Source organism: Pholis gunnellus, assembly GCF_910591455.1.
Source record: "Pholis gunnellus genome assembly, chromosome: 7".
Classification (NCBI taxonomy): Eukaryota; Metazoa; Chordata; class Actinopteri; order Perciformes; family Pholidae; genus Pholis; species Pholis gunnellus.
The window spans coordinates 14,609,249-14,626,145 of NC_136533.1; the positions used below are offsets into that span (position 1 = coordinate 14,609,249).

Genomic DNA, 16,897 nt, shown 5'->3' on the forward strand with positions numbered 1-16,897 from the left:
TTATTTATTCTACCTGTTTTGTTTTTTGCTGATGCCATTTTTTTTGTTGCACTAGCTTCCTTGCAGCTGTAGTGCTACACATATTAATAAAGGATTATCTGATCTTATCCTGTCTTATGTGATCTTATCTCATGACTTTGAAATCTGACGGACCTGAGTCTTCCACGATGGCCGTGTCCGTGAGGGTAGCCGTGGCTGTGGGACCTTCTGGGAACCGGCCTGTCCTCGTCATGCATGTGATGTAGCGATGGCGAACGGGAATGGGAGGATCTGGAGCTGCCCGTACTCTGGAGACTGCTGTCAGGGATCTCTCCATGACGGCTCTGACACAGAGCAGAAGAAGAGGTGAGTATCATATGCAGCACGTGTACAACATTGTAATTTCTTCCTTCACTTTTTCCGTCTACTCGAAATGTTAAAATGTTAAAATGTGCATGCCCACACACACCTCCACACACACCTACACACCCACACACACACATGTATAACAAATTCAAACACACCTGCAGAGCCTCACTAGCTCCGTCTTACCTCTCCAAGGCTGCTGTGCTGCTGCCCAAAAGCCGGCAGACTGCGCAGTGAAGGGACAGGGGAGTGACCCTGACGGCCACGAATTTCTCTCGGGGCCTGACCGCGGATGTGATCGTGGTCCCCGTTCAGGTTGTTGTCACTCGCAGAGCGAAGCAAGGAACGTGGCGAGGGCAGGGGGCCAGACGTCACACGTCGACGGTTGGTGTAGGAGGGGGTCTCCCTGAAAGGCACTGAGAGGAGAAAGAGACAGAGAGGAACTCTTTACAGACTCAACTTATCACGTGGAGCTACTGTAGCAAACACAACAAACAGAATGGATTGATGGGGAAATAACTTCAAATCCGCACAAGGTCACTCAATTTTCGTTTCAAACTTGATTCCGTTTAATTTGCAACATATTTACGCAGCTATAATCTATACGCATACTTTTACACACGGATTAAGTGATACCATACATCTGGTATTGATGGTACTGCAGCAAAGCCTTAGAGATGAGAATAGTGTATCATGCTAGCTCCTAGTGAATCTTCTAAATTATATTACATATAATTATCATATTTTAATATTTATTACTGAAGAATGATTGAACCAAATACAGATAAAGGAAAGAAGTTTGGTAGTTTGATAACGGCATCAGTGGATATTTTCAAGTAGCTGTGAATTAAGTATTCTCTTCATAAAATGATAAACAATGTGTTTAAGTTCACACATACGAGCACACTGGCTTGGTAACGTGTATCTAAAGTGTGATGATGAAGTGGCAAAATTATCATTCAAATTTAGAGAAGCATACATTACAAACATCACATATGATTCCCATTTAAAATTGATTGTTAAAGGGTATTAAATATTTGAACATTTGACAGTGTCAAAATAGGGGTATTATATCCTGTCTACACTAGATGGCAGAGTTTTCCTGTATGTACATGTCACAAAAAGAAAACGCTCAACTCAGCATGGATCCAATAAATCCCTGAAACCTTCTCCACATCCCTTCCATTTCCATTCCATTTTCACTTCTGTATATAACCTGTAATCACTTTCCGTGAGCCTCTCCCCTATCGACACTCAGACATTCTTCAGTCTGACGTCTCCCTGACACTACCTTCATGTTTAAACCTATAAAAGACTGAGGTAGGTTGGTGAAATACTACCACTGCTGTCAACTTACCAATATCCGATACTTTGTGGACCTTTATGATTTCAGCCAGATCAAAGTTTCCTGCTATAATAGCCACCTGGAGGTGGGGATAGAGTAGAGTAAAGGGAAGGGAAAGGGGGAAACACATGGGACAGAGAGGGAAGAACAGCTCCATTTATTTCAATGAAAAAATTGAAATCAAACAACTCACAAAAATAAATGAATATAAATACATCCTATCTTTTTATTTCGCTCACTCTCCTAATAAATGTTTCACACATTTTGTCCTTTGTTGTGGTAGATGTGTAACATCTGTACGTGTGGCAATGTTCTGGGCGCTGTGTGGAACAGCCTGCCTTATGTACAAACAAATTAACTTTGATGTGCACAGGATGTGTCAGTGTCAATTTCACATGGACTTCATCAGCCAGAAAGGCTGAAAATCAGAAACAGACCGCGACGGTAAGTCAGCAGCGGGTGGGTGCTGTTACGCTGCTTAAGTTTTTAATAGCAATCAATGATTCAATCTAGCAGCAAGGTGTACGATATGATAATACACGCACGGTAACATGCAGTGGTTCTTGGATACCACACATACCTGAAAGGCGGTCTGGCTGTTGTAGTTTTTTATCTCCTTATTGGCCCCCCGGAACAGGATAACTCGTGCACAGCTATCCTGAATGACAACAGAGAGATGTATATGTTTGGCTAGGACTTTAAAGTGTCATCGTTTTTGATATGCAATTATGATAATGAACAGGCAGTGTAGAATGAACAAGGATGCCCTTTGAAAAGTCCTTGTGCCATGCATGTTGTTATCTCCACAACCTACCTAACATTAAGATGATGTAGGTTTGGAATATAGGGGTGGTTTAATGAACATTTCATGATGAGTTAATGAAAGACTATCTTTGTTCAAATATGGACACTTTTCTGGTTCTAACAGCAGAGTTGTACTGGAAGTGATTGCTGTCTACATTTGAAGATTTATAATTATAGAGTGAAGAAATTAGTGAAATATTGCTTTTTAAATAACTCCCTTTTTCCTACCCGTGATGTCAATCAATCAATCAATGTCAGTGCCAACACTGCTTTCTCTTTCTTTCTCTCTCTCTTAACGTACTCACACACATATATCTCATAAGACTCCAGTACAAGACTTTGAAGATATTTGCTGAGCTACTCACACCACAACACATTTTTTGTGCCAGACCGTTCCCATATAAACGTGACAGAGCAGAAACTAAAGACATCTTAAAAAATGGTATCACCCGGACAAAATCTAAGACTGAATTACATAATTGCAGCATTGATTGATTTTAATATTAACCTTCCTCCGTCTGATTGTAAAAACAACAGACGGCGGGGAGTTGTGGTTTGTGTTGTGAACTTGACATTCAAATAACTATAGTATCACTACAGGGTGCAACTGAACTCTTGATGATGATATATTTTCTCACTGCATTTAATTCAAAGTAATTCATGATGACGACTATTACATTATTAATACAATGCATGTGTGTGTCCGTGGCTTCTCTTCCTCCCCACCCAACCTCCGGTTTACCATGCATTCTCATTGGATACTGCACCCAGTTTTTGGCAAACATACAGAATAATTCAAGCATTCATAGCAAACACCTAAGAGAACTACAGGAATGCTCGAGCTAAAAATGAAGCCCTGAACACACAATTTCAAATTACCACTGTTCAGATTCTCAGATGACATTAAAGCTACATGGTGCTGATGCAACGGCTGTCTATTTGCAACAATGGATTTCAGTATCCACCACACCAATGTTGTGTACTGTCCGGTACAAACTACTGATTCAGAATAATGTCCTCGCTAATGACAAATGCAAACAAAAGCTACTTGACAGCTAACATCTCCCTGTTGTGGAAAATCCCCTGCCACAATGAGTTAAGGCATTTTTGAAGCCAACGGTAGAAAAACATTATACTTGAATTGTGCAATTGTGAATCTACTTGTAGACATGATTCCCATTCAAACTGATACAAACAAAGGCTTTAAGGCATTGGTGAAAACAATGCACTATTACTATGTAATAACAATCATTTCACCCAATGCACAGCGACCATGATATTGTATAGCTAATAAAATCCAGCACTAGTTTGTATCATTTTACATCTTTTAGTTACAAGAAACAGAAAAAGAGAGCAGGAAATGAAAAAGAGGCCCTGTACATGTCATTTAAGATTGCAAGTGAGTGTAGTAAGACAATGGTTATTATAAAAGGCATTCAACGTAGAGTCTGATGGCAAAACAATGGCTAAATTCTAACTAAAAGATACATGAAGGTATGAAAACATAGGCTAGGATTCCTTTAATAGAAGGAACACATTCCAACAAGCACAAAACAGACATCCTCAATAGTTCACAACCACACAATGTATATCTCTCTTGTGTGTCAGACTAGTACATATAGTGTTGTGTGTGTAAATGAGCACAGGCCCCTCTGGCAAAAGAAAAGTCCAATTGTAGATTGATAGACATGGTTATGTGTCCATGTGCTGACTGGCTGAGGGTCGATATGTAATTTAACACTGATAGCAGAATTAGCAGGACTAGCCTGGCTCTACAATCAGCGCAATGGCTCTGGTGACTCCAGTCATTACTGAGTCACACACTAAAGAACATGCTCGCATAAATGAATTCAACATATGGTTTCGTTAATACCGTCCATGGGATTTAACTCATCAAGCTGGGTGTATACTGATGAACCACTCTTGTATTATACCAGATACTGTATGAGGTTAACGCTGATGCACTGTGGCACCCTCTTCTGGTAAGACACGTAGATGGGAGCTATGGGTGCTGTGCCTGAACTGAGCAGGGTGTATAAGGACCATGGTGCCAACTGGGGCACTGAAAACCTGTGCAAGCCTCCATGTAGGTCCATGTATGCTGAACATGGGGGTGTTTGTAAATGGAGCAGGTGTTATGAATAATGCATGATTACTCTTGCTGCTAATAGCCCATACAACTGCTAAGGGTCTAAAACATCTAAAAACCTATTTAGATAATCGTTTATGACTGTTAGCTTAGCCTTAGCTAATTGCTAATCACCCATACATTATACAGTTGCATGTACAATGTATTCACATACACACACACACACATGCATGCATGCATACATCACAGTCTACTGTGCTACACGGTTGACAAAATGAGTGTAGCCTAACCCCCAATAAAATTAATACATGTACACATTGGCTTTAACAGGTTTATATGAAATATTATGAATACAATTGAATACATATGTAAGGACATATGTTGAATGCATTTCTTTCATTTTCTTTAAGACTAAAATTAGCTTATATTTAAGGTGTACAAGGACAGACAAAACAAAACAAAAAAGGTTGCATGATTCTTCTTGGGGTATGAGAACCTTCAGTTTCGACTCAACTGACAGGCAGTTTCTTGCCGTGTTGTCATGTATACCAGAGATAAGAGAGCTACATCACACATATCACATTGGGGACGTGTAATACCACAGTGAATGCGATGATGGATATCCGTCTTCCAAAAGCAGCCAAAAAACTTCTTTCTCTTCAGCCGTTAGCCAAACCGTGAGACTGATTTTAGTTTTGTTGTGCGGCTCAGATTCAGTCCTCTCCGACAGTGTTGAGAGCAGCATTTCTTTGAGCTCTGTTTACAGTGTCAAAACTTTCCATCACTTGCTCTGCTGTTCACTATTTTTCAGACTACTGAGCTCCTGAAAAACCTCCCAGCTGGAAAGTGTGTTTTGTTATTATGACGACCAGCAACCGTGAGTCAGTAGCATGTCGGGTAGCAGTGGCATAAGAGTAGCCTGTGCATGTTGGTTTTTAAGATAGTGATTTTGATATTTGTTGCTTTTTTCTCCTGTTTTGATAGCTTTTCAAACGTATATTTGAAGGTTTTTGAATGTGTTGAAACGCATAGTATAAACTAGAAGCGCACATGGAGAGTGCAGACCTCTGCCAAGGCCAAACCGTTTCAAAGTCGACCCATTCGACACCATTCCACCAAGTTTCATGAAAATAGGGCCAACGTTTTTTTCATATTTCTGCTGACAAACACAACAAAGCAAACTGAAAACATAACCTCCATGACAGATGTGTTAACAATGCTTCTGCACCCACTTTAGGAACCACTGGTCTAAGGGTTACACGCAAAGCCCATCTGGCACACCTGAATCGCTCCCTTTGCGTGCATTTTACAAGATACCAAGCCGGTTTCATTGTTTTTGTGTCTTGTATTGATGTCAACACTGTTACCTTCTTAAATAATCAAATGAATGACGCTCAACAGCTGAATTCTTGAATATGTGTCATTTAGAGACATTGTACACTCTTTTACACACACACACGCACGCACGCACGCGCAAAGGCCAATTACAGTGTGGGCCATCTGTCTTGCTCTTCTCTCCAAAGCTTCCTATAGGAATTCATTAAGAAAACCTTTCCAGTAGTCCTCACCATGGTTTGCTAGATGTGATTACATTTTCTACACAGGAATACACAGTGAGCTAAGTCAAGTACTTTACAGTAATGACGTGGGTCAGTCATGTGTAAAGAGTGTGACAGATGGTACCTCTCACCGCCATGTTTATACAGTTGAGGATTCTTCTCTCATTAGATTTGAAGCAGATTTGGCATCCTCCACTGAAAGTTAAGCTCGTTTTTACATTGGATTGTGACTAAAATCTAAAGCACATAAGAAGCACGATTTCGGGATGAAATCGTCCTCATTATTGTATACAACAACAGCATAATACAAGTACTGTAGCATAGAATACAGTGATACTTCCTCTATACAGCTTATTAAAGAGTTGTCCCCAAGATTACATTTATCTGGTTTGAAGAGTTCTGTATGTGTTTTGCACAACCTCTCTTTAATTTCACTCATCAGTGTTGTCCCCTGTTGCCACTATAGTACCTACTGTGTCCTTTCTCAATCGTTTATCCAACCAGCTCCCATGGATCTGTCTGCCAGGTAAAAGACCCCTACCCTGCCGTCATTCACTGCTGCTGATCACTTGTGCCAAGCTAAAAGCCCAGTCAGTAAATGTTAATGGCCAGCCAGACCCCCGCAACGGGAGCATTGATCAGGCTTTGGCTGTTGCTGCCGATTATGTTATCTTGCCATTCATCCACTCTCTCTTACCTTCTGAACCTCTTTCTGACTCCCTTTCTTTTCTCTCTCCACATGGATATATTGATCTTCGCCATCGAACTACTCCCGGTGGGGATGGGTATCGTTAGGATGTTATAGATACTCGTACTATTAGCAATAATGCTAATCGTTTAGGTTCCTTATCGATACTCTTATCGGTTCTTCTTGATTATTTTGTGAGAAAAAGAAGACAGCCTTTTTCTTTCTGTAATGGTACACAAGCATCCGAGCCCGTTTGGAGTTGGTTTGAACCATGCTAAGAGAAATCGTTTCTGTGATCAATCAGCTCAACGTGGCGTCCGAACACTCATCCTTAGCAGCGGAAGCACACACGAGCTGGGAGCATATCCATTACTAGACTGAAAACTTACAAGAAGTTGTACAAGTAACTGTAAATTAAACTAAATGTATCCATTTCTCTTCTATTATATCCACTCCTGCTCTACACACATACGCACACACACACACAACAACTCCTGGCCCTCCCTTCACTGAGAATTTTAACATGTAGTGACTTTAGTCACGTGGATGTGTTACGAACAGCATGTGTTACGTTTTGATGCTGTGCTTCCAAAACCCCATGGTGAAATACATATACACACACACACACACACACACACACACACACACACACACACACACACACACACACACACACACACACACACACACACACACACACACACACACACACCATCACACACACACACTCTGTCTCTCACTCTCATGAGACTATGGTGTTCCAGTCCAGTTGAAGCAGGTCATTCCTCATGACTGGAATACATAGTTCCAATTACAACATGCAAACATACACACACAAACACACACAAACACACACAAACACACACATTTTTCACTTGTTAATGAAGTAAAGTGCTCATTTAATGTTTATGAACTGAGCACTAATCTCTTTTTCCGATGAAGGAAACGAGTTCCAGAACGCCCAGTTACACGTTTCTCATGTAGCCTCTAACCAACCAGGACAACACTAATCATTTTCCCAGGAGTGTGCTGGTTTCCACCGCTCCTGTCTCACAGTGTCCTCATGTAACTCTCCGGATAGAGACAGAACACAATCATTCGTATTTCAAAATTGTTGTGGCTAAAAGAATAAGGCTGGAAATGTTCTATATTTTTCTTATTTCCAACAAATCCTATGAAGAGAGCAAAATGAAGATGAATTTAGCCGATTGAAAAAAGTACTGCCTGTGTAACCAGAGCCTGATATGGCATCATCCTCTGTGCTATAGACATTTATTTTTGTCTTACAACTATTAAAAAAAACATGATTGTTGCACTGGTTGATGTTCATTACCATGAACATAGGCGCTTTAGCTTATTACGCGTCAGTGCCAAATAACACCTTTCTGCCGCCATAAATATTCTCCAGGGCACCAATTGGTTGTTAATGCACACATTTTTTTCATTTTTTAAATTTATTTCTGTGTGGATATATTGTGTATATTCAAGAGGACATTTGCTAAAAACTTTTTCAGCCTTACCCTTTAAAAATATAGACCAAGGTCCTCTGTGTGTAGTAAAGAATGAAAGCTTGATTCAGTCATTATAATACAAAGAATCAAAGCTAATCATTGATCCTTATGAAGACAGCTTAATAATAACTGTACAACTGCACACAGTCCCAGCCTGGCACCGATACTCCCTCAGGTATCAGAGGCATTTCAAATGCAGAGCATCAAAAAATGATAAACTACAACAAAACACTGTTTGCTGCTTTCATCCAAATTGCAGCAGACAGAGTGCATTAATCTATGATGAAAACCCACATGATAGAAATATCTCTGATCTTTGGTGCCACACTCCCACTTGGACCACTTCTCTTCAATCTCCCCTTTCAGTCCATTATCATAACAGGCAACAAATACAAATAACCAGGTAAAGGATACCTCTGCTTCAGAATGCTACTCAAGTACACACAAGTGTGTATGCACACTTACAAACGCACGTAATGCTCACACACAGATGCTACAATTCACAGATGCAAACAACAACCCACTCACCAAACAGAGCATTGATACTGGATGACTCTCCAGAACAGAGACAATATTCATGTTACCTCAGTATGGCTGAGGTATGGTTAAGGTAAGTTTAGCCACAACTACACTACTACTACTCTACGGATCAGAGACGTGGTGGTCAACCAAGACCACATTGACGACAGTCCAAACATTCATCAACAGCTGCCTGAGGTGGATCCGGATACCATCAGCACCAATGGCACCAATGCCAGCATCACCAGATGGCACCCAAAAGGCACAAGAAAAAGAGGCCGGCCCAAGATCACCTAGCGAAGGGACCTCGAGACTGAAATCAAGCAGAGCGGCCTGACATGGAAACAGCTATAAAGGAACGCTCAGGACAGGAGACTCTTGACCTGGTGGTCAACAGCCTATGATCCATGAAAAGGAGCGATAAGCACAAGTAAGTCAGTAAGTTTAGGCTCCTAAGCTCTCTTGGGTAAGTTGAGGGAAAGATTGTGGTCATTGTTAATTACTGTATTTAAGAAATCCAACAGACTTTCAGACGGGATGTGAGCCCTGGCCACTAAGGTAAACGCATCAAACAGCCATTTCGCCATGCTATGTAAGTAAGACACTTTCTCTTGCATTGGCACTGAACATTGGCATTGGATGTAAATCGTGCATCGCACATCTAACCAATATGAATGTAATTCCACAGAAAGCTCTCTCGCACACAAGCATATTTATTTTAATAACTGGTACCTGGTTGTAGAGAGCACACACGTGCAGTGCAGTGTTTCCAGATGCATTCTGGGCGCTCATGTCAGCTCCGTAGAACAGCAGGTGTTCCAGGTGTTGCACGTGGCCATAGCGGCATGCCTGAAAGGACATAATCACACATAATCACATAATCATTTACTTTATTTACAAAACAAATTCTAGTTTACTTACAAAGTCAAAAGGGAGCCATCATACATTGTCTCTGAAAAAATATACATGAGCAGTATGGCGCTTCATATTTGTTGTATCGAGGTGTGACAAAGGCAAAAAGTAAAAGGAATGTGCAACTTATCCAACTGAGTCAATAGGACAGTGTTTTGTGAGGTGGGCAGTCACGATGAAGAAAAGGTGAAAACTGGTGCTTTTAATGTATTACTTTATTATATTATATTTTAATATAGCCCAATGTACCTCTTCCTTTTGCCACAAAATACAGTTGGAGCAGTGATTAGAGTGGAACAGCTTGAATACTCTCAAATATAAAAGGCAGCCCAAACACCTCAGAAATGTTACTATTGAATATTTTTCCTTTGTTTTCCCTTGGGCTAATTCTCCTCACACATGCTTTTAACAGTCTCTAAAAGCAAGAGAGAAACTTGTTTGTATCACCTGAGGCCAAATCTGTGAGTTGGAATTATTCTGACAAGAGTTATGCTTTTTTCTGCTTCTTCGTTTCACATAACTCGGAGCAATACACTTTTCATCTAATCTCTATCCATCTCCTCGCTCTTCTTTCCCTTCTACTCCGGGGTTTTGTCCTGTGTCATTGAAAGAAGCACACCAACTCTTCCCAGCAATTGTTCTCTCCCTCCCGTGTTCTGTCTCGCTAAGAGTGTGTGACAGCAGTGAGACAGCACACAAATGATGCTGGGATTGTTGTTGGTTATCAGACCTTCAGCAGTGCATCCTATTGTACACGATATATACCTCTAGAATACTAATGCTGGAAAGGACATAGAAAAAGGGGGAGACGAGAGGAAGGAGGTGAAATAAATAAAATGGGGAGAAAATGTGTAGGGCTGAGGGGTGTTTGGATTTATTGTACAGTATCTTGAATGCTTTTATAAACACAAAAACCACGATCTGATACAGCATTGAAATACCATATATGCTTCCACTTAAACCTTTACTGTATCTTCAAACTAAAAAGGAACACTTTTCAACAAACAAACGCTGCTCTGCATCGCTCCCACGGTAGTACCTGAACACACTTCAGCAGAATGGAGGACAGAAATGGTTTATAAGCCCAAAGCAAAGACATCACTGGGCGTCATGCAAGAACGTTTTCGTATTTTCTTTACAGAAATTCTCTGCTCCAAGTCGGCTTCACAAAACCATTTTAGCAGTGTTGGTCGTGGTATTAGAGGACCAGTTTGTGGTGATATTATAGATAGTATAGCTGTCAATGATGTGTTATTATGGCAGCAGGATATTGTAGAGTTGGGTTTCTATACTCACCTCAAATTAGTCATTATATTTATGTGGTGTTATCTCCTGTGATTAAAATATTGATGATACATTTTCTTTTTCTAGAAAAGACTAAAGAAGGTTGATTCCCCTATTTCCTCAAGAGTAAAATGTTGCCATTCAACATCTCAGGCGACTGTGGCTAAGTGGATAGCAGGGCCGTCCTTCAATCAGAGGAGCGGCAGTTGAATCCCCGGCTAGTCGCATGTCGATGTGTCCTTGAGCAAGACATTTAACCCCAAAATTGCTCCTGTAGCTGTGCCTACGTGTATGAATGTGATACAATCTGAATTGTAAGTCGCTTTGGATAAAAGCGTCTGCTAAATGACTGTAATGTAATGTAATCTCCTCTGCACTTATTGATATTCAGTGTGAGCAACAGAGGTGATGAGTCCCACAGCTTTCTCTTTGGTCCCATTTAAAGCACAGTCCTCCAGTGTCTGTCTGTCACTACACAGATAGAAGCTAAAAAGACCTGACACAAACAAAAACAGCATGTAGGCACTAGCCTCCATTATGTTTACAGAGCAGGGCATGCCTTGAGGCGGTATGAGTGTAAAATGCACACATTATGCCACGTTTGCTCTTCGTAGGTCAAGAACCTATTTCTACGCTTAACACAGATGGACACCCCTATTTGCACTGCCAGACACTGGTTTAGATACAGCTGCAGCAACATTAGCATGAGTAACTGTATCCCAGTAACTCCTTATTTCTGGAGGCCTCTACTTCACGAAGTATAGAAACACATACGTATATAGCTCATGATATTTAAGTAGTCTTCAGTATTTGTGCTGGCGCACTGCATATTTCTGAGTAAATGAGCATTCAATATGTGTGGGTGTGTGTATATTACATGTATAGGTGTTGGTGGTCGCGCAATGGTAGTTTAACAGTACTGAATCAGTAGCGGTTTTGTAGATTAAAAATGTATTTGAGCACTCAACCCACATACATTTACAAATGTTTGTGTTTGTATGTATCTCCGCTTGGAAATGCAGTTGAAAGTGCCAAAGTGGTAAATGTCCGATCCCTCATACTGGACCAGCCCATAACCCCCCCAAGGGACTCAACCACCACAATATAAATTCTCAAACTGAGGGAAACACAAAAATCAATTCAATGAAACTCTGAAAACCAGACAAGACCTCTTACCCTGCACCAACATTTGTATTCTGCACACAACCCATCACTGTTCTGTGTGTGTGTGTGTGTGTGTGTGCGTGTATTACCTGGTGTATCTCCTGCCAGCCATTCTCATCCACACATCCAACCTGTGCATGATCATGCAGCAGCAGCTCACAGCAGTAGGGGTCTCCTCCTACCATCGAGCTGTGGTAGAGAGGAGTCAACCCCCTACTGTCTTTATAGTCAGGTGATGCACCCAAGTCCAACAGCGTCTAGTGGGATACGACGAAGGTTAGGGGGGGGAATAATGCTTTAATTACTTCATACAGTCCTGAGTCACAATGTGATGGTCAATAAGCCCAGTAGGTCTATATATATATATGTATATATATATACATATATATATGTTATTAATACTAAGTAAATGCTATCTCAAGAAAAAATCTCAGCAAAGTAATCATTCAGTCAGTGATTAGAAGCATTCTTGTGCTGTAGGACATGTATACAATAATTAGAAAATAAACAATTTATTAATTTTATTTGGAGAAATAAGCATGACCTTTTGAAGACATACTATACCAACAGCAGCGGCGGCTTATGTATATTACACGGCCCACTGACACTGAATATTTGGACAACGCCAATGACTGAGCGGAAATAACCAATTCCATTTTCAACAGTTCTGGCTCAACAGGAAATCAATTATATGACTCATGTAAATCCTTTCATTTAGGATACAAGCCTCCTCAAACCGGACACATACAAGGCCATTCAATGAATACGCCAGCCCATTCAAAGGGGGCATGTTAATCCTCACATATTTAGTAATTGTTCAAGCACCCTCTGTACTGAATTGCTCAAGCCTCCTCTGCCAGAGATTGCCTACCTGCAAGCGCTCCGTTTGCAAGCAAGCAATTGGTGTTGCAAAATAAATAAAAGAGATGAGTCAGCTTTCTGCAACAATTTTGCGTGTGTTACACTTACTATGAGTGCTGTATGGTTCTTGCTGCGCACGGCCTTGTGCAGGGCAGTAATGCCATCTTTTGTTCTGAAGTCCAGATGCGCCCCTCCACTCTTTAGCACCTTGATGAGATCTGCACATCCCTCCAGCTGTGCTGCCAGCGTTAGAGGACATTCTGTAAAATGTAAGGACGAGCAAGCAAACAATATCAAAGGTCTTATTTTCAATTACATTATTGTGCATTCTTTTTAGTATAAGAACATCCAACAATTGGAGATGTCAATATCTAATGACAAAATAGCCCACTACACTTATCAAAACATTTTCAGTGAGTCTGCATTTGGATAACTGCCTTGACTGCTGTGATTGCCTAAGTGACTGCTTCCTGTTGGTGTCAAACCGACCTAGTCTCAACCTCCCTCCCCTCCCCCTCCCCCTTCACAGCTCTTCTGTCAGATGACAGGTCACCAAACAGTGAAATCAATCCAGAAAGAGGGAGAGAGGGAGAGAAAGAAAAAGAAAAAGCATAAGAGAAAAGACAAATCAAGGTCTGAAAAAGACTGTTATTTCACTAAAGTAGAGCAGAGGTGGGATAGTTCCTAGTACAGACTTCCTCACCTCCTGTGTCTGGATCATGGAAGTTGGGGTCCAGGCCTTTTTCCAGGAACCTTGAGACCCGTTCAATGTTCCTCTGCTGCACATACTCCATAAACTTCTTCAGGTTTGCCTAATGGAGGGAGACAGGGGAGCAGGGAGGGGTAGGGGGGAAGTGGAGGAAAAGACAGCTGTGATTGGTTGATGTCAGACTCATGTGGATGGGGATGTTTAATAATGCAGTTCAGAGATGAAAGCTAAAGTCGCTGCTCTCTCTCAGTCTGTGTTTGAAGGTGTTATTTCTGTTCTGTCATACCAAGCAAATGGGCCATGTGCAGGAGATATATAAGCTATAACAGGATCGACCAAAAAAGACAAGGAAAGGGCTGTAAAGCAATGCTGAAATCAAGACCTTTCCTTTGGATATTAGTGCCAAGAAAATGAGATTTTAAGGCTAACGTCACATTTAGAGTTCAAATGTAATGGTTATAATATTGTACAGTGCCTGAGAGCAATGCTATTGCATCACTGAATCTAACATTGCTGTTTAAACCACAGTCCTGAAACAGGCAAAGACACATGCACAAACCCACGTGCAAATCCCACCGGAATCCTAATACACTCATACTGTACACACACAAAAACACTAAATTTCCTCTGTGACTTATGATTAAAAATATTCATCACCTCTGCTGATGGGTGTAAGCCTGTAGAGTACAGAGTGAAAAATGAAGCTATGAACAACCAGCACTAACATTTCACAATAGATTACTATAGCTTGAAGAATCAGGACAACAATCTATCTTGGAATACATGAGACATAATATTATAGCGCAGAAAGTATCTAATGGCTATGTGCTATACTTAAATATATGAAGTAAAATAGCAATTATTAAAACTAGTCTACTAGTTTAATACTGAACATATAAAATATCAATGAGGACAAGGACGATAGCCGAGTATGAATCTTGAGGATGTAATTACAGAGACAATATCTGCAGTATACCAAATGAGCTTCACAGAAAACTTTCATTACTATTGAATTCTCTGTTACTCAGCCTCAGTCGTTACGTAACATCCACATGTGCAAAACCCTCCAGACAGACAGACACACACACACACACACACACACACACACACACACACACACACACACACACACACACACACACACGTACACACACACGTACACACATACATATTACATTTTACACAACTGAATTACTTAGCACAAGGCATTTAATATCACAAACTTAAACACATACAGACATGTACACTCACATGCAAGAATGTGAACAGAACTCAGCAGCCTTTTACACTCACCATGTGTGGCATCATGTACTGCATATCCCTCGTTCTTTAAAAGTCACACTCTGCACCTTCCGAATTTCACATCACACTCTCCCTTTCCCTTCACACCAAGTCATCTGCAGCCCGCTTGCCTCTACAAGCTTGTCTTTTTGCTCACGCACAGCACACTCACATGCTGCGTGGAGCTGCCGACTGCTACTCTCACCATCTCCAAGTCAAACTGAGTGAGAGAAATTCACTTTGGCTTTTTTTTTCTTTTTTTTCCGATGCTCTGTGAGGCAGTTGTTATGGTGATAGGATACAAAGACAGCTCTGGCAGCCAATGTACACAAGAGTGGGAAGAGCATTGAGGTTGTGTTTGTGAGTGTGAGTGTGTGTGTGTGTGTGTCCTGCACAATGCCTCGGATACTGCCTTGAAGAGACTCGGTGATGATTTGCCAGCGATCAGCTGGCTCTGATGTGTGTTTTATTGCTTGTTGAACAGAGGGCTGATAATAAGCATTTGTAATGATTTATCTGCTTTGGCGAGGGTCTCAATAAACTCTTCATATTTTCTCAGTTTCGCTATCTTTCCCTCTCTGTAACACACACATATAAATGCACACACATGCAACGAGTTTCCATGACATACTGACAAATGAGAAAGAAAACAAATAAAGAAAAGGATGACGGACGGTCCAATAAAGCCCTGTGCAGACAGGTGGAGTGACAAGATACAATTAGCTTGTTGTTTTGCAAGACCAATAGTTTGCCATGAAACTGAAAAATATTTCTATAATATGTACTAATAAAAACGTAATCAAAAGAGAATTCCAACCCTAAATTTACATTTTTTTTAAATAGATAAGGCAAATTTACAGTTTATATTTCAAGAAAACCTTTCAAAAATGGGCTAATTTGATCCTTTGGCAATATTAAAAAATAATCCAAGCTTAAATCTCTGCATGTCTTTTATGACTCCTCCTTTAGATGCTGCAATTCTCTTTCTTCCTGAACAAAAACACAACAAAAATGCTGCGGAAACGCCTTCAGCTAGTACAGAGAGAGGAGTGTGGATCATGTTATTCAAACCATCTGTGCACTGATTACCTATTACTTTTAGTAGCAATCCCTTAACTGTAGATAGATCCATCTTCAGCATTTTCATTTTCATTCATCATCTAAGCTTGTGAATGCACACGCAGCAGGACATGGCAATGATTGGCAAGTGGGGTAAAATCTTCCTCCACAGTTCATGAAATTAATTAAAGGGAAATTAAAAAATAAAGTGGAAAAAATTCAAAGGAGTAGGAAAATATGAGTAGTAGACCAATCTGTTCGCATTTCATTCATTGATTTGCCAAGTTTCAATCACATATGAATGTGCCTACCGTCCCTCATGGGCTATCATACTGCAGGTTATTCATAATAGTCTGGATGTGGCCTTCTGTTGTTTTCTGGGAGGAAAAATGACTTTTTAAAAATCTTTTAATGACTTATGGTTATTATAAAAGGTAGTTATGGTTATGTAGCCTGAAGCCAAAAACAACAAATACTCAACAACTGAGGGGTGGATGATGAACAGGGCAAAGACCATTAGGACCAATGATATCATCCTTGATAGTGTATGTATTTATATTCCAATACAACATTTAATAGAAAACAAAATAATAAACGGCAACGGTCCTGAAATCTAGTGAGCTAAATAATGAATCACTTAAGCTCTTAAAACCACAAACGCCATTGTTTTGTCAGATTATGACTGATAGAAATGATACTCTGCAGGCTATACAAGGTGTGTGAGGGAAACGTTTGTTGTGTGCATGTGGGCTTGTCTGGCAGTCAGC

General features: G+C 40.6%; 1 protein-coding gene across 1 annotated transcript in view; it reads right to left on the reverse strand.

Annotated features, from left to right (window-relative positions):
- shank3a (SH3 and multiple ankyrin repeat domains 3a) overlaps positions 1-16,897 on the reverse strand; it is a gene marked incomplete at both ends in the record, with an annotated part of 132,065 nt that overhangs the window by 65,229 nt on the left and 49,939 nt on the right. The window contains 8 exons of the mRNA XM_079163546.1: positions 154-323; positions 532-761; positions 1,703-1,769; positions 2,271-2,348; positions 9,593-9,709; positions 12,310-12,477; positions 13,190-13,341; positions 13,785-13,893. Coding sequence (XP_079019672.1) covers positions 154-323; positions 532-761; positions 1,703-1,769; positions 2,271-2,348; positions 9,593-9,709; positions 12,310-12,477; positions 13,190-13,341; positions 13,785-13,893 — 1,091 coding nt within the window. The remainder of the gene's footprint in view (positions 1-153; positions 324-531; positions 762-1,702; positions 1,770-2,270; positions 2,349-9,592; positions 9,710-12,309; positions 12,478-13,189; positions 13,342-13,784; positions 13,894-16,897) is intronic.